Source organism: Crocodylus siamensis, chromosome 7, assembly GCF_052110815.1.
Source record: "Crocodylus siamensis isolate JL-2025a chromosome 7, ASM5211081v1, whole genome shotgun sequence".
In the NCBI taxonomy this organism is placed as follows: domain Eukaryota; kingdom Metazoa; phylum Chordata; order Crocodylia; family Crocodylidae; genus Crocodylus; species Crocodylus siamensis.
This window is the reverse complement of record NC_143401.1, coordinates 46,158,958-46,182,503: the sequence shown is the minus strand read 5'-3', so window position 1 is coordinate 46,182,503 and position 23,546 is coordinate 46,158,958. Positions and strand designations below refer to the sequence as shown.

Sequence of the window (23,546 nt, the reverse complement as noted above, 5' to 3'; positions counted from 1 at the left end):
TGCTTGGGGGTGGAGGTGCTGCAGAAACAGGTGCTCTCCACGTGCTTCTGTAGAGAGAAATGGCATCAGCAGCCAGGTCCTAGCACTCATGCACATCTAACCTGGCTGGGGTCATTCTGGCCCACAGCTGGAAAAGGTTGCTTATGGCTGATTTTAGGAAAGAAGTAAACTCCATCTTTGCACCTAAAACAAGTTTGTGTTACAAATAATAAGTCTACATATTTCTCAAGCTCATATGATCTAAAAGTAGGAAGCAGTTTAAGAAGTTCACTCTCAAGGGGATCTTAGTTTCCATTCAGTAGCTACTTTAGCAAGGAGCTGAAATTCTTAACCTGAAGTACTGAAAATGATCCTACGCTGTAAATAATGTCAGCCAGCTAGAGTGAATGTTTGGCATCACCTTTGCTTAACTAAATCTTTACTTCTTTTGCCTCTGACTGTCCAATACATGTTCAAAGTATTAGTAAGTCTCTAGGGATCTACACAATGGATATATTTATTCATAAGCTTCTTGTTACATTAGCACAACTAGTAAATTAAAATGTTGTTGCAAATGTACTCCTGGGGTGGGGGGCACCCCCTAATTGAAGTGAAAATACCATATGCTACCTAAGGTGGGGACTCATTGCCCAAAAGAAATCTCAGTAAACTATATGCTCTTTCTTCATGTTATCCATGTGTTTGAGCAAGTGAATTGCTGTTTAGAGTAGCATTTTACACACTAGGCAATTATAAATCATGAATACTGAAGGTTAGTAATGATGCTTCAAACTGCTTGCCTTTCTTTCTTTCATGTTGATTATCATTCCCCACTGCAGGGGAGCTATCTTCTTAAGAGAAACTCCCATGTACTTTGCTTCCAGAATTTTATTTGAGTGGCATGTGTCAGGTGTACATCCACTAGGTTCTTGATTGTTGCATTAAAGGGAACCATGCACGTTCACTTGCCAAGCTCTGGGTAGACAGCCAGATTCAAGTCATCGGAGGACGTCACTCTCCCATGCCGGAAAACCACTCACAGCTGCCCTGTGCCGTGTACTTTAATATGGAGTACAGCTTTTGGAGAAACTGCTGTCTTAAACTCTAAGATTAGGTACAGACATTTAAAAAGCCTGAGGCAGAATCGCTCTAAGTTAGGTGGTTTTCTGTAAGCCGCATAGTTTAGATCTGTAACAAAACACACATTCACCCTTGGAGGGCGGTGAGAGGGGGCAATCTTAGACCAGGTTCTGCCATTTATAAACCAGTCTGTGTGTGCCAAATGTCTGTTCTGTTTCAAGTATAGACCAGTTTTGTTTGCTGAACTTCTGTCCTATTATGAGTATAGACCAGTTTCTGATCACTTATACTGCTATGAATCAAATGTTTGTACCTGGCCTATATTTGTAATGAAAGACCTAATGAGCCCTGAATTACTATGGTGAAAAAACCCCCACAATGTTGAAATAACTAATCTACTGTTGTCCTCAGGTCTTAATCAGTTATGGTTTAGATTATGAACTTGTAAAACTGAGTAACCCTACTACTAGTGTCAGTAGAGGGAGAATACTTAATAAAGGTACCATATTTCCAGTTTCATAAAAGAGGACACCTGTCGGGGGCAGAGAGGTAATACGATTGTGGGGGCGAGGGGAGGAAGTGAAATGCCTGTGCCCTGCCCCTCATTCCTCATTCTCAAGCCACAGCCCCCAGCTCTGCTGTTGCCCCTCACTCCCAACTCACAGTACCTCACCCCCCAGACCACATTGATGCCCCTTGCTCCCAAACTGCAGCCCCTGCACCCATCCCTGCTGATACCCTTCACTCCCAAACTACAGCCCCGCCAGCCCTGTTGGTGCCTCACTCCTGACCTGCAGTCCCTTGTCCCCCCAACCCTGCCAATGCCCTTCACTCCTGACTCACAGCCTCTGCCTGCCCCCTGCCTGACCAGTGCCCCTCACTCCCAACCCACAGCCCTCTGCCCCCCCAGCCCTGCTTCCCACCCAGCTCCCTGATGCCCCCCAAAACCCCCTCCACCCCCTTCCCCCACCGGAGGGGGAGGCACCTCCCCAGTCTCCCCACTCTTTGCAGCCCCGTAACTGGCACCCACCTCCCTCACACACCAATCCACAGAGACACAAAGACACATACACACACAGATACACACACACACCCAACAGTCCCCAGACCTGGCCCTCCAACCCCTGCCCTCACAGGTTTACTGTCTGCAGATGCCAGCGATACACACAGAGCACATGATGCCCCTGCCTCCAATTGCCCTCCCCCACTACCCCCAGCCACAAGCAGCTCCTTGTTAGGATAAGCCAGGAAGTACTGGAAAAGCTTTGATGCAGAGCAGAGGCAGAATAAAATCCCAGACATTTGTTGATATTTTTAAAAAACACACAAATGGAGATGAAAGGACTCAAAAAGAGGACCTGACTGGGAAAACCCAGGTGTATGGTAACCCTACTTAATATCTTAGTATGCAGATCCACCATTAAACTATTGTGTTTGTCCTGCTCAGAATATTCTATATCATTTTTATAAAACTTACACAGCACTTCACAAACATCAAGTCCCTGCTACAGTTATTACTGGAGCATTTATTATTTATGCATGTGTGCCCCCCAACTTAGACCCGTACTCACATAAATAAAGAGTCAAAAGGAAAGGGGGACTGGGCTGAAAGATATCTTCTGATTCAAAGGTGCAGGAAGGAAAAATAATATTTTTAATATTTAGAACTAGTGCTGGAAATCTCTGACATATTACATAGGATATTAGACTATATAACTTAATTTGTTCTTGCCTTAATTTTTTTTAAATCTATGAGCATTTTCAGAAATACTCTTAAAGCTAAATGATCACATGTGCAACCATAAATATCAATGATTTCCCCCCTACCACGTTGCTTTTTTTACTGTATTTTGGAGGAAAATGTGAAAAAGAGAAACAGCCACCAGTTTTGTAGACTGCATGTTGACAGTGCTCTGGGGTCCCTCTTCTGGTTCTGCAGAAGCAGTCTGAGGCTAATCTCGGCTATGCTGACCTCATTCAGTGCTGTTGTGAATAAATAAACGTGGTTTGGTGCAAGGAAGTGGTATCAGTTGAAAACTGGGTTATTTGTTTTGTTTTTTAAGCCTGCCCATGTTTACATGTTAGCCATTTGACCAATAGGGGGAAAGTATTTAATAAAGTGAAAAAGATAATACAAATGGTAGAGTGCTAAGAAAGCCACATGTTTTCAGAACAAGGGCTGTTTTAATGGTAGTCACAATTAAATAATCAAATGTGTTTCTTTAGGCTTATTTTGCACCCCCATTTCAGTCTTGCTTTCCTTTCTCTTCCTTCTGCCTCTGAGTCTTTTGCAAAGTATTGCACCTGTATAATTCATGGCTACCAATATACATCAAGATTTTATAGACTCACCATAGAGCAAGATTGTGGTGAGGGGAACCAGGCCTTTGTCTCCCAACTTGATTCTCATTCTTCCCAGATGTTTCAGATGCCACAAATTGAGTGGGGAATGCAACTCACTTTTCAGAAGGGGCAGCAGAGGATTCCCACAGCAAAAACAGCAGTTTTTGTATTGTCCAGTAGAAGCAGTTTTTCTTCCCTATATACGTTAGGTCTTGATTCAGCATACTGTTTAGGTTTGTGCCTGGTTTTAAGCACATGTATGACTAACATAAGGACAAGGACCTTAATTACAGAGCTTGGGGCTTGACCATTTTTTCTTTAGTACTGAAAGCTGTACTGATTAAATGGAGTATGATTTTGCTGTCTTAGAATGGCATCAGTGCTGAACATAAACAAAAGGTGCTGACCCTTTTGAACTGTGCTTTTTTAGGTCAAGACAGAGGTCAGGAAATGTGACAAAACTTGCACAACACTGCATGTAAATTACACCTCTTCTGTGGCTATATAAAAGAATTAATTAATTTTCACAAAAAGGAAAAAAAAAGTTTTACTTGTAATTTTAGCAAGTAATTTTAGAAGGGAAAAAAGAAAATTTAAATAGTGGGATGATGGCAAGGAGTTAGTTTTCATGTAAAATACTCAGTCACAATTACCTTCCATGTATATTCGTTGAACGGTCTTTATTAGGGCTGTGCAAAATTTTGGCAGCCAATTCATTTCGGAGGTGTCTCAGCCTGTTTTGATGGAAAATGGAAGGCTCCAAAACATCTCCAAAACTAAACAAAACCATCCAAAATGTTTCAGATGTTTTGAAGGTTTCAGAATGCTTGCAAGGAAACAGAACCTCAAAGAGGGAGGGGGAAGAGAGGGTGGGACAGACTGCTCTGATTGACATCTGTTGCTGGCTAATGTCGGCAATCTGACCCGGAGGCCCCTTCCAGTCCCAGTGCTCGGTGGGAGGGACGGCAATCTGCTCTCATCTCACACGCAGATCTGGGGGCCTCCGCCCCCTGGGAGGAGTCTGGCACAGCCCTGAAGCCCTCCCGGGGGGGGGACCCCAGATCTGTGTACGGGATGACAGCAGGCTGCTGCTGCCAGCTGGAGCCAGCAGCAGCACCCAGGTTTGCTCCATGCACCCCGCACCAAGCGCTGGGAAGACTGGTGCTGCCACTGGGCCCAGTCGCTAGCGGCAGCATGCTGTCATCCCGCGTACAGATCCAGGGGCCCACACCCCCCCGCAGAAAGAGCCTGGCACAGCCGCACAGCCCCCAGATGATATCATCACTATCCCTCTGAAATGCCGAATCTGAATGCCGAAATGAAACATAGTCGTTTTGTACAGCCCTAGTATCTATCTCTTATCTGAATTTTTAGGTGTGTGGTTGATCATCAATCAACTACTTGCTTGGAAATTTCTGTTTTGCAACTAAATAACAAGACTTTGAAAGATAGTTTATGTTGTTAGGTCCCAGCTTAGCAGATCTCTTAATTGTGCCCCCAGAGTTAAACATGTACTGATGTGCTTTGCTGAATCAAAGTACAATCCTGAGCAGTATCTAGACAAACCAAAGAGATCAGTGATAGTCTGTTCATTTCTGAGCTTTCACTGTATCTTCAATATCTGACATAAGCAGAAAAAAATCCAGAGCAGCTTAAGAGTCAGCATGAAATGAGAGATGCAATATTTCAAGCTGTTCAGCAGTACAGTTATCACCAAGGCAAATGGAGTCTACTGAAGCTGTAGACATTCATGTTGTATAAGACTTTTCATGTAGTTTCACTAAAAATTAAGAGCTGGAGGAAGAAGGGAATACTGTTTCTACACTATATTAATGTAGAACTGAAGAACCCAATATTTCAGGGTTTATTTTTGGCATTTATTCCTGATGTTTTGTTAATAACTTTTCAGAAGCAACTCTCTATATTGTTGTCCATTCTTACATTGACTTCCATAAAGTGATGAGAGTAAGAGCCAGATTAAAAAAACTTTAAATAAATTTACTTCTCAGTCTGAGGAAATGTATGCCAGTAAGTATGTCTATGACATCTATGAAATACTGGTTTAACTCCAAACTCTGCATTCAGCCAGTGCTATAGTAAAAAAAAAAAAAATACCCCAAACAAACAAAAATAAGCTAACAAATTTTTTTTAGAAATTATTAACAAAACAAGTTTTAAAAAAATCAAGTTTACTCATCAACAGTCTGTTGGCATAATTCAGAAATGTTAACGGGATATCCTTCTATAATAAGCCAAGAAGTATGTGTAACTTTTATGAATTGGAAGCAATTTGGTATTTATTTTTGCATTGTACCTGGAAAGCTAAGGATGTGTTCTTTGTCATTTGGGATTAAGAATGCATTTTAGCAATTACTTTTTATTTTATGCTTTGATCCAATAAGTTAACAGCAAATGTTGCTCACTGTTCCCATGGAAGCCTATTTCTAATGAAAGAAAACTTTGCTATAAAATGTCTGGTATATTCATTTGCCTTCTGTGTTATGTTATAACATCCCTTCTTTGCTGGCTACATTGCACGGTGCATAATAAAACATGACACAACATGACTGCAAAGGACTGACGATTTAAGACAAAACCTTCCAGGCTACCTAGTAGTCTAGTGGCAGCAATGTGCTGCCACACACAAATCAGAGTTCAAACTCAGAGCTCGGAATTTTGCTTCTAGGCTAGCAGGTACTAAGATTGCCACCAAGGCTGAACCCCAGAGGGAAGAGATGGATTGCCTCTCTGTGGTCGCTCTGCAGTGAACCCATCTCCCTTCCCCCACCTGTAAAAGAAGCACTAGAAGGGCTTGTATTAATTCCTTATTTCTGGGCTTCAAAGCAAGTGAACTGTGATGCAGTGAACACTAAAAAGGTAATAAGTGGGTAATATTTGGGCCAGGTACAGACATTACACTATTACTGGTGTAAGTGATCAGAAGCCAGTCTATACCTGTAACAGAACAGAGGTTCAGTGCACATAGACTTGTTTAAAAATGGCAGAATCTAGTCTAAGATTTGTCCTTCCAACAAAGAGCGAATGTGTGTTCTGTTCACACCAATCTAAACTGTACCACTTAGACAAAACCATGTAACTTGGATCGATTTTGCCTCAGCTTTTTGAATACCTATACTTACCCTTGGAGTTCCGATATTTACCTATTCTCCCCTCTTTCATATTATACATGCTTCAGCTAGGCAAAAAAGTAAAGCACTGAGAACTAGTACTGTACCTGGTCTCTAATTTAAATGGTGGACTTAGTTAGGAGCAATAAAAGAGCCAGGGAGGAGTAAGCAGTGTAGATAATTACTCTTATGGCTGCTTACAAAGGTGCAATAAATAGGTCAGGTGAATATCTTTTAAAATCTTGGCATTTACTGCTTGCTGTAGATAAATTTACAGCAGCACTTGTTTTATTTTCCATTCTAAACATAGGAGTAGTATGACACAAGCGCATTCCACAGTTCAATAAAGATAAAGATTTTAACAGCTACCTATTGTTGTTATGTGCTGGGGAGAAGAAAGCTGACATAAACCTTCACACATGAGTTCAAAGAGAGGTGGTATACAGAGCTGTTGGGATGTGGTCCCTGACCTTCCCCAGAATTGTGTGTCTTGGGCCTGGTAAGGACAGTTGTTGGTGAGTAGCCCTCAGCTCTGGATCTAACCACTTTGGCAGATCCTGAGTTTGGTGACCCTGGGATGAGGAACAGTGTAAGCTTCTTCCTTAGGCTAAGCTGGGTGGGGGGTTGCATTCCTTTGAGTTCATATTTTGATAGTTTATTTGTGTTTTAGTCTATACTGTCTTTTGATGTACACAGGGATAGGGGACAGGGCAGTGCATTTAATGAATTGTTATTAATAAGTAGTTTGTTACAGCTTTTCTCCTAAAAATGCTTCCAATCCCAGGGAGCCAAGGCTGGGATCTGAACTTTGCCCTGCTGTTCAACCATCATCCTTGGCTTTTCCAGTAGGCTATGAGGCTAGTTCTGTAGTAATAATTTAGAGAAGTGAGTACTAACACTGACCATTGATGGGGCTATTATCTTTAATGCACAATGATAAAAGTTCTGAACCAGGCAATACTCCTGCTTCTCAAACTGTATCTGACTGTATGTGTGGAGGCATGTAAAATATGGCCCAAAGTTCATTGAGATCCAAGTGAAAGATTCCCACTGATTTCAGTGAGATTCAGTAGAAAGATTCATGTTTTGCAAGAATTAAATGTCTTGTGAAAACTACCAGTTTCTTTACTTGTTGCATGAAGTTTAATTGTCTGAAGTAAAAACGTACTGATAAATACAGTATATTTCATGGTAAATATTACATCTAGTATCTCTGACCCATGTTCTAATATATAGCCATTAGCTGATATTATATGAAATGTGCATATTACGAATTAGATATAAATTTATGTGAACAAAACTACACTGAGCTCTTCAAATTTGTATTCTTCTTCTTCTTAAGAGGCATTACCCAGTGGTCTGAACACAAGATCAGGAATACACCTGAATCCCAGCCCTGACGCTAGCATTGCTTTCCTGATGTCTTTGAACAAGTTATTTAACTACTTTGCTTGGATTTACCCATTTGTAAAATAAAGATAACAGTCCTTTCCTGGTTAGCAATGTCATTCAGAGGGCAGCTGGGTCAATGTTTGCAGACTCTAAAAAAAGAAAAAGAAAAGAAAAGAACTGTTATATTTAGGTGCTCCTATTCTGAACTCTCCTTCTGGCTGCTCCAACTTGAATAGAATTAAGAAAGTGTGTTTGTTAAAGAAGAAGAGACAATGTTGTCTTGATACAAGCAGATAAGGTAGAAAGAGAAAATTGTTTTAGGAAGGATTATCTAATCATTTCTATCACTCAGAGGATCTCAAAGAAATGCAAACCATTCCAGAGCAATGATCTAGGTTCTCATTTAAGTAGAATACAGAAAAGGAATAAAAGGTGGAAGGAAGCAGTTTTGGTGCTCTTTGCATGGTTGAATTAGATGGTATTTCTCACTTCATTAATTTAAAGAATCTGTAAAAGTTTTTAACATGTCATTTCAATTTTTTGAAAATCTGTGTATCTTTTTTAAGATGAGCAAAAGGAAGCTGTGCCCAGAAATGACAGGATAAAATTTAAGGTCTTTCAAAAGCCCATACCTGCTAACGATATGATTGATACTCAGACCCTGACTATCAAGCACTAACGACTGTTCAACTTGTCCCCTGCAATTCTATTATATTTTAGATATTATTAAAGATTTTTCCCAGCATGCATTGGGTGTCTCTTTTCTATAGTCATGAATAACACAACACATGCACTATCAGTCTCTACTGATTGTGGAAAAAAATGTTCCACATCTTCACAGGGAAGCAAATAGTTCCAGCCCTATTACAAATTAACCAAATACATACATTTTATGTAAGTACAAAATAAACACACCCATCATTTTAGTAAACTTTACTTTAGGAAAATTATCATCACTGTTTGTTTTTATTGTCATGCCTACAGCAATGATTCTCAACGAGATGCCTACCATAAAATCCATTTAAGGATGCCATACAATATTACAACTGTTAGGTGTATAAATACGTACATTTGATTTATAAGATAAACTTGGAGATTTTGAATAAGAATTCACAATGTCCATAACTTTCTGACCTGCAGTGGACTTTCTGAGTTCTTTGGAAAAGAAGAATTGCTCTATTATTTTTCCATAGCCAAAAATTAAATGAAAGGTAAGAGCTGGCATTTTCCCAGGGTGCCTTGAGTCTAAAGAAGTGTTGAGAGCCACTGGCCTGGAGGCTCCAATTAAGAATAATATATCCATTGTATTAAGTACAAACATGTAATACAAAGATAGTCCAAGTACCCAAAATCTTACAATCCTAATGAATATGAACAGAATGTCTCTTAAATCAGCAATAAATATGCTAGGTGCTGCAATAATGCAAAGTAATTTCCCATCATATATTCCTTTTCAATGGGAAAGGGGAAAGGAGAATTTTGCAGACAGGCTACATACGAAAAAGAGGTCTGAGCACTAACCTGTTAAGTACGATATTCCATATGGCCAAATTTAAAAAAACAGACAAACAACAACAACAAGATTTTTCTGTTTTGTGTTCATTTTATTATCAGAAAATTCACAGAATTAATTTCCTAATTGCTTATATGAATTTATGTCTCCTTTTTACAAATCATTGCAGATGGGATACACTCCACTACATGTTGGCTGCCACTATGGGAACATAAAGATTGTTAATTTCCTTCTGCAACATTTTGCTAAAGTTAATGCCAAAACGAAGGTGAGGTTGTCTTTCTTGTCTTCACTTTATTTTGTAAACATTACCAGTCCTTTGAACACTGTAAACTCTTCTGTTTTTTCCATCCTTGACAGAATGGATATACACCCCTACACCAGGCAGCTCAACAGGGACACACCCATATCATTAATGTCTTACTCCAGCATGGTGCTTCGCCCAATGAACTCACTGTGGTAAGAGGCAAGAAAAAATGTATCGTTGGCAGCTTATTTCTTAGCATGTTAATATTTTCCCTTCCATAAAAAATGCAGTGCCACTACTCTATTCCCAGCAATAGAAAAATAGAAAATTGCACAAAAATGGCAGTAGATTAATACAGCACTGTTTTCAGGTATGGTATGATGCTCCATATCATATTTTCATAAATTTTCCTGAAATAGGAAATAGCTGAAATGTATTCATGAAAGAATATGGTCCTTGGGTAGTTCTTTTTGCCATCACTGTAAATCAGCTGTTGGCAGCTTACAGTCTGCATGCTATGTCCAGCCCAAAACTTTAGCAGTGTTGGGTGATGGAAGGCTTTGACCATCCTGAAGCCAGGGAACTGGGGCTTTGGTTATGCCAGGTTGCAGCCAGTCAAAAATACCAGTGATGGAGTCTAGCTCCTACCACCTGCCCACCTTGAACTCAAGCTAGGTCATTCTGGGCCAGTACTGGAATAAGTCTGTTAACCACTGTAAATTGTTAAACTCCCAATTATACATGTCCTTCTGTTTAAAACCTTTTTATTCATTGAATTATAAACATTTTCTTTGACTTTTGTTACACATCTTTATCAAGCTTATTTTTGTTTCTATAGTCAAGCATTGCTCATACTAATCCAGTCATATAAATGTTTAACTTCTTAGAATGGGAACACTGCCCTTGCCATTGCTAAACGGCTTGGCTACATTTCAGTTGTTGACACGCTGAAGGTGGTGACTGAAGAGACTATGACTACGATTGTAAGTATAGTACATTTCAATATTGAATTTAAAGATCTTTCTTAATCCAAATTCCACAAACATATGGAATTCAGCTTTGTTTAGGGAAACATCTGAGATTGAGATTACTAACTTGATTTCTATGGGTCACCTTACATACTTTCAGAGGTACAGTTGTATCAAGTCAAATATGAAAAAGTAAAATGTAATGAAAAGTATGAAAAAATAGCATTAAAATTCAGAGATTACCAACCAAACTGCAAGTAGACACTGTAAATAACTAGAGCCTTAATACTATTCTGCCTATCCTAATCCTACTGGAAGATCAAGGTACAGGTGAACTAACTTTCCCTGTTATTTCCTAGGAAAAAACTTTTGTTTTTGTAAACATATGGGAAGCCATCTTAGAATCCCTTTTGTCTAGTGGCTGAAAACCTCCAGTGAAGTATGCTGTGCTTTCATTTGATAATGATTTCAGAAAAGGAGAATAACAGACTCCAAAGAATTGCAAGCAAGTGACTGTGGGATACAAGTTGAAGGGTAAAAGGAATCCAGGAGTTAGTTTTTCCTTAAAGAAACAATGTAGGGAAAGGATTGGAAATATTGTCAGAGACCTGCTTAACTAAAGAATGAGTTCTTCAATATTTAAAACCTAAAAAAGGTTTTAAATATGTAAAATCTGAGAAAACCTGAAAACGTGTCAATGTTACTAAGGATAAGTAGAATAGTATTGTTTGAATGTATAGGGGTAAAACTGGAAAGGCCAAAGTTGATATATAGACATCAAGAGGCAAAAAAGTAAAAAATAACAGTCTAGAGATATATTAGAAGTAAGGTAATGATCAACAGAAGTGTAAGGCCATTACTGAAAAGGTAGGGGAAGGTAATCAAATAGACAATATGGAGAAAGCTCAATTGTTTAATGCTTTTTACTTCAGGAAAAAAGGTCACTTGTCAGATGACTAGCACAATTGTCATCAGGCCCAGGGAGTAGGCACTCAGTTGAGAGCAAGGGGAAAAAAAGTTAGGAATGACTTAGATAAAGCAGATGTTTTGAGATGAGCAGAACCTGATGAGCAGGGATCCTCGTCTTCTGTTTCCCATGGAAAAAATAGAGAAAACCATGGATTTCCCCTTTTTATCAGAGAAAATGTGGATTTCTCCTTTTACCAGAAAAACCCACAGATTCCCTGCTTTTGCAAAGAGTGCTGCAGGATGGTTGAGCTCCAACCTGCAAGAGCTGTTTGCAAGCAGGGCAGGAACCCCCTAGTGTTGCCAGGAGGGGAAGGGAGAGGGGGAAGGGCAGGGCCCGAAGCTCACAGTCAGCCACAGCTCTGCTCAGCTCAGCTCAGCTTCACTCTTCGCTCCTGGAGCCTGAGGTTAGTGGGGCTGGTAGGGGGTTGGGGGCCCCTCTGGCAGGGCTGGGGAGTTGTGGGTCATGGCTGGTGGGGCAGCAGCAGGGCTGGGGGAGCAGGAGCTGGCCCCACCCTCACCCAAGCAGGCAGAGCAGTGGGAGAGCTGGCTCCATGCTGCTTCTGCTGCAGCTGTCTGCTGTCAGGAGCAGGGAGCTGAAGACTTAGGTCCCTGGCCCCATAGCCCTGGCAACTGGGGGCTCCCTCCAGAGACTGTGGGTAGAGGCAAGAGGCATGAATAGGGCAGAGTGCTGTTGTGGAGTCAGTGAGGGGCACCAGCAGGTTAGGAGGGTTTTGGAGGCAAGTGATGGGCTCCAACAGAGCTGGGGGGCTGTTGGAGGGTGAGTGAGGGGCACCAGCAGGGTTAGGGGGCCTGAAGAGGCTTTTAATTTTAAAAATGGATTTTGGGGGGTTTATCAGAGAATTTGCTATTTTTTGTCAGAGAAGTTGTAATTTTTTTATTAGAGAAAACCAGGATTCTTGCTGATGAGATTCATCCCTGAGTACTCAAGAAATTGGCTGAAGTATCTGCAAAGCCATTGGCTCTTATCTTTGAGAGTTCCTTGTATCACCTAGTAGATAAGATGATAAATAAGAGCTTGGATAGATTTGTCAAGAGGAATTCATATAGAAGGCAGGGTAAATTTGCATTTATGGGCCAGGTATGCTCAACTCACAGCCTGCAAACTAGAACTAGCCCTGGCACCACGTTATGAGACTCATGGTGCTCTTCGTGGATCCGTTGGGAACCCTGTGGGCTGTGGCCCTGCAGAATGGCATAGGGCATGCAGAATGGCATAGGGTGCAATCCTGGCAAGTGAGGGTGTTGTAGGGCCCAATCCCAGCAAGCAGTTTGATTTAGCCCATGGACCATCCCCATAATACTCATCTGGACTGGTATCCAAAAGGTTGAGTACCCCGTTATAGATTAACCAAAGTTTTGTGTGTGTGGCACAAGCTTCCTGGGCTGAAGCTTACTTCATCAGATGTTGTGAAAGAAGGTGCTGTGAAAGGAGTTCTACATAAGGAGAGAGAAATTAAAATACAAAAGGCAGAAGGGAGGGAGGAAGTCAGGTGGAGGAAGCAATGCTGAAAGAGGCAAACAAGCAAACAATAAACCCCTAGGAACAAAGAAGTCACAAAAGGTAACCTGGGCTAAGTACAGATAGTCAAAAAGCCTGAGATGGAATTATCCAATCTATGCAAGTTTCTCTAAACTGCCTAGAGTAGACTATTAACAAACAGAACTCACATTCACTCTTTCATTGACCAAGGCAGGCAGTTGCCTGCTCTGGCCAAGGCCAGAAGGTGGGGATGCTCCTGCACATCTCCCACCTCTGCTGGGCAGTGAATGCCCTAGCTGCATGCTCTTGCCAGCCTTGGGGGATGGGTGGGGAGAAAACGGACCCCCATCTGGGCCTCCAAGCTGGGGTCTGTACGGCGGGAAGCCCGTGGGGCAGGGGCTTTCCCTCCATGCATCTTGGCTTTATGAATGCCCCAATCCTGTCCCCCTCTCCAGCCACCCCCTAAGAGGCAGAGCCTGGGTTGCAGTGTTCACTACCTGGAGACCCAGGCGGTGGGGGGGGAAATTCTCCCCCTCAGAGGCTTCCCCGCCCCCCACCCCGACCTTCCACTGTGCAGACCCTGGCTGGAAGTGGGGTGGGAGCGAGGGCTGGGGCTGGAGCAGGAGTCTGTTCCCTCCCTTACCACCTGGCTTGGCTGGAGCAGAGGAGCTGGGGTACAGGCAAGCCTGTCCTGCAACAAAAGGTTAGCAGACCACCACAATACATCCTAGGATGCCAAGGGACAATACATCCTAGGATGCCAACCTAACTTGTGTTGGGAGAGGATCTGGAACAAAAGTTCTATAGACTGGTCTAACCTAAAGTGATTCTATTTGATATTACATCCACCCAGGTCTATCTTTATCTGGATTCCATCATTTTGAAACCATTGGTTTCCGTTCACTTCAGGCATTTGTAGATGTGCTCTGGGAGGTGGGGGAGAGGGGAGGATGCTTTAATTAGAGTGGCTCTGTGGGCTGCTTTAATTAATTATCTCCACACTGAAAAATGGCAGTGGGGGTGCTTTAATTAAAGCTCGTTGAACCAGCTTTAGTTTAAAGTGCCCCTGCCGCCATTTTTCAGTGCAGGGATCCTGATACACATGATGCTGGAGTCTGCTGGAGTACAGTAATTATCATGCTCCAGCAGACTCAATGAATTGTAATTACAATGCATCAGAGCAGCCTCTCTGCATTTGTATAGGCACCCTTATACTGGTTTGTGTGTAATTTCTGTCCCTAGCCCCAGGTAATGGGATAAGAATCTGTAGCCCCTGTTTAAACCATATTTATCAGAATCCAGTCTATGGATGATTTCTTGTTCATCAGTTTCCTGTTCAAATCATATTTTAAATGTTTGCTGACATCCTTAGGTCAGCAACAGTGTATCCAGAGAGGTTAGCAACAGTGTATCCAGAGAGGTTAAAGCAGGCCTATATGTTTTTCTAAAGCTGATATTAGATAAGTGTTCATTCATTCTTTGGGATAGGGATGTAGACAGCAGAAGAGTTATGACATAGAGCTTGGCTATAGATGATGGATCTGGGTGTATATAGGATGAAACCCGGTAGGGTGAAGGTAGCTGTGGCAGTCATTTTGTTTTTGCTACAGTGTGGTGATGATGTGGCCATTGCAAGCCTTCAATGTAATAGCTAAGAAATAAATTTGCTAGGTGGAATATTCCAGAATTAGTTTGATGGAAGGATAGAAGTTGTTAAAGTTTTGGTGAAATTTCTCTCGAGATTCTTTCCCATGTGTTCATACAATGAAGATGTCATCTATGTACCCCAGGTAAATTACAGGGATGGGAAAATAGCTGCAGAGGAAATAGACTTCAGGGTCTGTTCTCATTAAGAAACCAGGGGACTGTGGTGTCGACACCCACACAGTCAATTGTGGTGGTGGATGGGTCATTTTCAGCCTGGAAGGACGTGGGCAGTGGGGTTCCACAGAGCTCCATCCTCAGGCCCGCACTGTTCAACATCTTCATCAGTGACTTGGACGAGGGGGTAAAAAGCACCCTGTTCAAATTTGCTGATGACACTAAGATGTGGGGGGGATGTGGGCACTCTAGAAGGGAGCAATAGGCTACAATCGGACCTAGACAGGTTACAAGGGTGGGCGGATGAGAACAGGATGGGAGTCAACACAGACAAGTGCAAAGTGATGCACCTGGGGAGGAACAACTGGCTCCATACCTACAGGTATGTCAGTACAGAGGCAGAAAAGGATCTTGGAGTCATCACTGACTCCAAGATGAACATGGGCCGGCAGTGTGGGGATGCAGTCAGGAAGGCCAACCATACCTTGTCATACATCCACAGATGCATCTCAAGCAGGTCCAGGGAGGTGTTCCTCCCCCTCTGTGTGGCACTGGTCAAGCCGCAGCAGGAGTACTACATCCAGTTCTGGGCACTGCACTTCAAGAGGGATGTGGACAACATGGAGAGGGTCCAGAGGAGGGTCGCTCGCATGATCAGGGGGCAGCAGGGCAGGCCCTATGAGGAGAGGCTCAGGAACCTGAACCTGTTCAGCCTCCACAAGAGAAGGCTGAGGGGGGATCTAGTGGCCTGTTACAAACTGGTCAGGGGGGACCAGCAGGCACTGAGGAAGTCCCTCTTCTCCCGAGCACTCCCAGGAGTGACCAGGAATAACGGTCACAAGCTGGCAGAGGGTAGATTTAGGTTAGATATCAGGAGGTGCTACTTCACGGTCAGGGCGGCTAGGGTCTGGAACCAACTTCCAAGAGAAGTGGTGCTGGCTCCTACCCTGGGGGTTTTTAAGAGGAGGTTAGATGAACACCCTGCTGGGGTCGTTTGAACCCAGTAATCTTTCCTGCCATGGCAGGGGGTCGGACTAGATGATCTACTCAGGTCCCTTCCGACCCTAGAAACTATGAAACCATTAAACTATAAATACGTTGGCATAGTAGAGGGGCATATGTGTGCCTGTGGCAGTACCATTTGCTTATAAATATAGGGAGTTCTCAAACCTGAAATAATTGTGGTTGGAAAGTTGTTTCTCCATTTCCATAACAACAGGGTACCCCCACCATCCCTCTAATTCATGCCTAACCACTTATCACTAGTTGGAAGTCCTGAAAATAATGGATGTGATGTGCCTCAGTTTTAGTAAGGCTTTGATATTTTTGAAAGGAGTTAGAATTCTCTTGTTACATTCTCCTAAATAAGAAGAGGAAAGATGATTTAAACAAAGCCACTATATGATGGTGCTTAAGGATTGGATAATTAAAGCTGAGGAGTACTCATCAACAACTCAGTGTCAAACTCGGCACATCTACATTTGCCTATTAATGCACAGCAGTTGCTTTGGAGCTTATTGCTGCACATGCACCCAGGATCTCAGCATGTTGAGCTGGGTCAGACTAGTCCTGGCTGATCAGGGGCCTCAGGGATCAGCCTACCACCCTGGGGCTGCTCCTCCAGGCTCAACAAGCTGTGGAGGGGCTGGCTGGGGCACAAAGGTACTTCAGTGCAAGGCTAACTGGCAGGCAGCCCCTACACTGAAGCACCCTCATGCCCTAACTAGCTGGAGCAGTGTCTACATGTGTGCTGCTACAGAGTTTTTCACTCCACAACAGGAGAGTACTATCCTGCTGCAAGTACTATCTTGCTGCAGAGGAAGTTAATTTACTTCAGCTTAATAGGGGAGCTTATATAGATGGCAAGACATTTACTGCACAGCTAATTAGTATTCTATGCAGTAAACATCTCATGTAGATAAACCGATTGAGTGATGATATCAAGCAGGGTCCACCGAGGGTCTGTCCTGAGCCAGCTGTTCCAAATTTCCATTATTAGCTTGGAAGATAGAATTGAGTGTACACTTACTAAATGTGAGGATGATGCTGCACTGGGTGGATTAGCAGACACTTTAGAGGACAAGATTAAGATTCAAAATGACAATGACAAATAGAGAAATGATCTGAAGTAAGTTGCTTGAAATTAAATTAAAACAAGAATAAAAACTGCTTTTAGGAAAGAACAATAAAATGCATACATAATAAACTAGGGACTTAAACAGGGTAAGCTGCAGCATTCCTGAAAAAGATCTGGGAGTAATATTAGATCACAAACTCAATATGAGTCCATAATACAATATTGTCATAAGAAATGCTAAGAACATAATGGAAGGACACGAGTGTCGTATGTAAGGGTAAAAACATGTAAGATTTCTTTTGGGACAAAGCCTCTGGGATCCAACAGAGATAAAAGCATATTATTCAACTTCAGAGTAAAAACACATCATAGCTGAGGCAGTTCTGACTGATCTAAGTCAAAAGCAGCAGAGCACTTTTCATATGTAGCTTGTTCCTGGAATGAATGGTTATTAACTCAAATTAGCAACAATTATTTCAAGAAAAAGTACTATCTCAGGGTACAAACAGATGCAGTGTTTTGAAACAGTTCTAATTTGATCCAAGTCAAAACCTGTAGCAAAAGAAGAGGTTCATGGCCCTTTACGCATATAGTTTGTCTCTGGAATGAATGACAGTTAATTTAGCCATGATTGTCCCAAGAAAAAAGCATTATTTTGGATACTTAACAGGTATTTAGAGTCAGACAGTGGGTTTGTAGGTCTGTAGGATGCCAGATTTAGAGACTGTGTCCCAGAAATTATCCAACACTGCCTAGTATGTTGGGGCCAACATTGATCTGTCTTCTCCAGAAGACAAAAAAAACTTGGAGAGGAAAGTGTTGTTATTGTGTGAAGTAGTTATTCTACCCCTGTTGTTATAGAAATATAGTTATTCTACTGTGGTGCAGTTTGTGATGTGGGAAGCATGTGAATTATCATGCTTGCTAGTCCAAGACTGATTTCAAACTAAAACCATTTGAAGCTCCAAAAACCTCACTATTTTCCTTCTTTTAAATTAAAACTACTGTTAATAGTAAATCAAAGAAAGACGTGCATACATGCCATTGATATTTAGGCCTGTTGTAGATAGAAAACAGGTTGTGTATACTCATCCAAAATGTCCTTGTCATCAGTTTACCCAAGTATTGGTTGCTATGTGGAAGAAACCCAAGCCAGACTTAATGTCAGCATTTTTTCCTGTCAGTTCCTTGGCTTCATTGTATGTTTCAGTAACTTGTATAAAATTTAACTTGTCCCTTCAAAAATATGGCAAAATAAATTTCAGAAGAAAGAATACCAATAAATATGCCAGAAAATAATCTGGTTCCTAAATCTTTTGGACCACCTTTTAACCCTTTACTAGAAATTATTTATCTCTAATAAGACTCCAAAATAGTATATCAGAGATAAATTAAGCTTTACTGAGTAATGGACACCTAAAAAAATGTTTCAGGAAGCTAAGCAGCCAAAACAGAACCATGTAATTTGAAGCTTAAATACTATAGAGATCGAGCCAAGGAAAAAAAAAAACTCGTTTTGCTCGGAAATCCAAAGAGGCTGGCTTAGATTTAGCTGTTAGAGTTACTGAATTAATTTGATTCATGTTACATTCCTGGATTCACATCGAAAGGTAGATAACTTTAATATGCTCTGGGACAGGCTGGAGATCAACTGGCTAAGCAGCAGCACTGCAGAAAAGGACCTGTGGGTTACAGTAAGCTGAATATGAGCCAACAGTGTACTCTTGTTGGGAAGGCAGTTAATGGTATAGTGGGCTGTGTTATTGGGAGCATTGCCGGCAGATTGAGGGAAGTGATTCTTCCTCTCTTCAGCACTGGTGAGACCATATCTGGAGTGCTGCGTCTAGTTTTGGGCCCCCCAATACAAATTAGAGAGTCCAGCAGAGGGCAGCAAGAATAGTTAGGGGGCTGCGGCACGTGACTTCTGAGGAGAGCTTGAGGAAACTGGGCTTATTGGCTGCGTCCAGATAAGTGCAGTCATGCAGTATTTGGTGAGGCAGACACATCTGCGGCACCACATACCACACATTCCATTGTTCTCTGTGCTGCAAGGAAGTAGCATGCAAGGTTTTTTTGACCCCTGAATATCCAGGCATCAGAAAAAATCCACCATAAAAAAAGCAGAGTATTGCTCGTGGTGGTGTGCATCACCCAAAGCCAGAGCTAGGCTACACACTGGCCAGACTACATACTGCACTGGCCAGGCTTTGTGCAGGAGGAGTAATGTGGGTACATCCCCAGGAGGCCCCCAGGACTCCAAGTAAGGCTGCTGGGGCCAGTCCAGTGCTGGCCCCAGCCTCCCCAACTCCACCCAGGGCAGCTTGCCATGTGCCAGAGTGCACATGGCACAGGCATTCTCCAGAGACAACTAGCAGCAGCGCAAGATGTGGTGCTGCTAGTTGTCCCTGGGGAACCAAACATCCATGCACGTCTGGACATGGCCATTTAGTCTGGAGAAATGAAGATGGAGAGGGGGATTTAATACCAGCATTCAACTACCTGAAGGGTGGTTCCAGAGAGGATGGAGCTGAACTGTTCTCAGCAGTGGCAGATGATGGAACAATGGCCTCAAGTTGCAGCAAAGGAAGTTTAGGTTAGATATTAGGAAAAACTTTCTCATGAGGAAGGTAGTAAGGCACTGGAACAGGTTACCCTGAAAGGTGGTGAAAGCTCTGTCCTTGGAGGTTTTTAAGCTCTGGCTAGACAAAGCCTTGGCTGTGGTGATATAGTTAGAGACCGTTCTGCTTTCAGCAGAGGGTTGGACTAAATGACCTCCTAAGGTCCTTTGCAACCCTAATTGTCTATGATAATATGTGCTGTGGATTGAAAAGAATGAAGTTGCAATAAATCACCTTGTGTGTAAGACCATAAGAAATGTTAGGCACAGAAAGGATTGTACAGCCTCAAACACTTTTCCTTAGCTTTAGACAGAAGCCTAAATAATAATGTTAATTAAAATTAAGACATGTAGGTGATGTCACCTATATTGTGTAATGCGAATTGTAAATTCCTGCAGCCAGCTCTTATTTATTCTCCATGTGCCTAAGTGGCAGATATATAGGTGCATAAGAGCACCTTTGTGCATGTACCGTACTTTGGGATTCTGTTTCCAACTCCGTGACATGAAATTGCTCGGTTGCTGCAAAAGGGAGAGGAGCTGTCCTTGCTGGAAAAGGAGAGGAGAGGAGTGCCTTTCAGCTTTTCAGCCCAATAGCCTTGTGTAGGGCTGTAAAACTTCTCTGTGGTTAGGGGCCACAGGCCACATATTGCACAGGCCACATACCCCCTGGACTGCATGGTGTGTAGGCTGTGTGTCATACCACATGCTCCCACCACCACTGCACCATGTGGCGGACATTGCCCTCTGCCCCACCCTGCTGCAGCATACCAGTGCCCCTGCACCCTGGACACCGCACTGCACAACGTAGGCTCCACTCCTTACACTTCGCTGGCATCCCCGCACAGGGTCCTTTGCCCCTCTGAGCTGCCCAGCTGTACCCTCTCATGAGCTGTGCTGCTCTGCTCTGTCCCAGGGGTGGGGGCAGAAAGCAGAAGCCAGATGAGGGAGAGGAAGCTTGGAGACTGTCAGTAGCAGTCACTGAAGCAGTGGGGAGAAGTAGTGCCTGAACTGAGATTCTGGAGGCCATAGGCGGTATGCATCACCAGTTGGACAGCCCTGGCCTACTGAAAGGGTACTTGCTCAGGGAGAAGGAGACCCAGATTACAGACCTTCCTCACCTAAAGGTGGTTCAAATCTGTATCTACTGCTTCTGTGGGCCAGGCCTAAAAGCACTACATACTACTCTCATTAAAGTTGGGCAACTGCATCTTGCATTTACTGTTCATTGGATAAAATAGATAAACAGCACTGGGAGTGTTTGTGCTCCTTTGGTAGCAGGGTTCTCTCCCTTCACTGAGCCACAAACCCTCTGGCCTGTTCTGTTCCTCCAGGTTCTGCATATCTGCATGTCAGTAGTTATTCCAAAGCAAAATGAGTGTAAGGCCTTTTAGTAACATCAATGGTGTTATCATCACACAGGAATTACTCGGTTTATCAAATGATACCAGCAGCCACGAAAGACATGAAGTGCCACAGAATTATTTATGAGGCAAGACAGAAATTAAATATTTAAAAATAGAGGCGGAAATAAGAGCTTAGAAGTATTTTTACTGCCTAGAACTTTTTTAATGATTTGTGATTTGCTTTTGAGAACCGAGAAATAATGATGGTAGGATAGAAGGTAATGTAAATGAGGTTCCATCTTTGAATTCACTGATGGTCATGGTTTGAATATCAAATCTGGTATAGCTTTTTTCATGGGACCCCAAATAATATTGCTTCTCAATTCCTTTTTTTTTTTTTAAACACAAAATTTTGCACTGTCGTTAGGGTTTCAAAATACTGTTTTTTAAGAAGTAATTAAGGCTTTAGGAATCTTGTTTCATATTAATAACCTAAATGAAGACTACAGGCATGTTGCTACTTGTGAATTTTCTTATGTTGCTCCTTAGAGCTGAATCAGTGTGAATGACAGGAGTAAACATCAATCAGATGAGTGCATTCTGTCCAAATGCTTCTGATGAGATCCATAACTTTAATATGATTATTGAGTTGAGAAAAATGATGTCAGACATCAGTTAAAAATATTATAGAAATAAATTCAATCTCAAATCCCAAAATATTTCCACTGCAGGTACATAGAAGGTTCCCTCAGCAGGAAAGGTCTTGCTAGTTTAGCTCTAGATTGTGAAACTCCTTCTCATTTTAAAGTCAGTGAAACCAGTCAGAGAAAGGTACTACTTCAGGCTCCATTCTTTTTTAATTTTAGTCTTCTATTCCATTTGTGCATTTAGGGGTGGTACCTTAAAAAAATAAGGTACTACCATCATTTCTTGAGACTTCAGAACAATTTACTCAAGTGCTTGAATATACATTGCTATAATATGGTTCAGAGTTTGTTTTTTTAATTTTAAGGACCTGTATTTTGATACATAATTCTATGGAGCTATCCTTAGAAATTAAAATAAGAAGATATATTCTGCTAATTTGAGGTCATACAGCCCATCTTACACTTTAAATGTTTATATAACAATAAATTGAAGTGTTTCTGATACAAATATCAGGACTCTGAAATAATATTATTTTCTTTAACAGACTGTCACAGAAAAGCATAAAATGAATGTACCAGAAACTATGAATGAAGTCCTTGATATGTCTGATGATGAAGGTATATAAAAAAGTAAAATTTTATCTACTTTAAGTCTACTTGCTGTAACATCAATTGTTATTAAATTCATTTTTTGCTTATTGAATGATCACTGTTGCAAAATGTTTTATTAGCTATGGCACTAAATTGTTTTGTTGACATACGGATATTCAACTTTTTATTTATTTTATTTATTTAAATCAGCAGTTCGTAAAGCCAATGTCCCTGAAATTCTCAGTGATGGTGAATATATATCAGATGTTGAAGAAGGTATTTGTGCATTTTTGTATTGCAGTGGAGTTTAACCTCATTTTTTAAAATGTCCTTTGTGTAGAAATTAACTCTTTTTAAACTAACTTTAACCATTACTACCCTGCTAGCAACAATTTGTGCATTATACTAAGTGTGCTTTCAAAAATTCTCTGACTTCTGATAACACTTTAATTTTTGTCATAACTTTTGCTTTACTCTTAAGTAATGACTAATTTTCTGGGATATTCTCTCTGCTGCAGTTTCTATTATAAAGAGAGAGAGAAATAGTTTCTCTATTTAAATTTTAAAAGGTACATATTAGACAGACATATTGAAATACTTGGGAAGATGGCTGACAATGTGAGATAACTGTTAGGATTTTTTAACATCTCTGTTGTAAAATGAGTATTGGGACTATTGATTTTAAATTGATAGTAAGTGCCTGATATGAAAAGAGCTGCTAGAGTAAAAAAAAAATCATCATTTAGTGTAACGCCACAGAAGTTTACACTTTTATTGCAATATGAGGATGATGTGCTATCATGACTAACATGTGTTAGGGTGTTACAGAGTGCACAGAGAGTGAACATATCTGTTAGTACTGAATTAGACTGTGAAGTGCTGTGCAATAATAAAGGGACTCCATTTGGATTGCAAGAATTTGGGTCTTTATTAGAAGAGCCATGTGCTTGGGTGCTGCTGCTTGCAACTATGAAGTGCAGTGTGTGCTCAGAGCCGTTGTGAAATTCTCTAAGCAGTTGAGATTCCTGGTGTCACCCTCTAAATCGTCCTCACTACAAGTTGTGTTCCAACCTACACGTATTTGCAGGTTGTTACAACATTAAAGCCAGGCGTGGGCAATTATTTGGGCTGGAGGGCAACTCAGGGAGTTTTGGGACACTTAGGTCACCTTTCCTCCCTGGCCTACAACAGCTCACCAAAACTCTTTAAGTGGTAGATTACTAGACTGGTTCAGGGGCGCTGGATGAAGCAGGAGGGTGGGGTCTTCATGGAAACCAACCCAGAAACCCTGTGGGCAGGTCGCATTCAGCTGAGCAGATGGAATGAG

The 23,546-nt window shown here is 41.8% G+C and overlaps 1 protein-coding gene across 5 annotated transcripts in view; it reads left to right on the top strand.

The window, feature by feature from the left end:
* The window catches only part of ANK3 (ankyrin 3), a 378,647-nt gene that overhangs the window by 230,908 nt on the left and 124,193 nt on the right, over positions 1–23,546 (top strand). For 3 of the 5 annotated variants that reach the window (XM_090056583.1, XM_090056581.1, XM_090056584.1), the window contains exons 19-23: positions 9,605–9,703; positions 9,796–9,894; positions 10,570–10,665; positions 22,174–22,246; positions 22,433–22,495. In XM_090056583.1, coding sequence (XP_089912709.1) covers positions 9,605–9,703; positions 9,796–9,894; positions 10,570–10,665; positions 22,174–22,246; positions 22,433–22,495 — 430 coding nt within the window. Of the gene's footprint in view, positions 1–9,604; positions 9,704–9,795; positions 9,895–10,569; positions 10,666–22,173; positions 22,247–22,429; positions 22,496–23,546 lie in introns of all 5 variants that reach the window. The other 2 variants (XM_090056580.1, XM_090056582.1) reach the window with 2 other exon arrangements.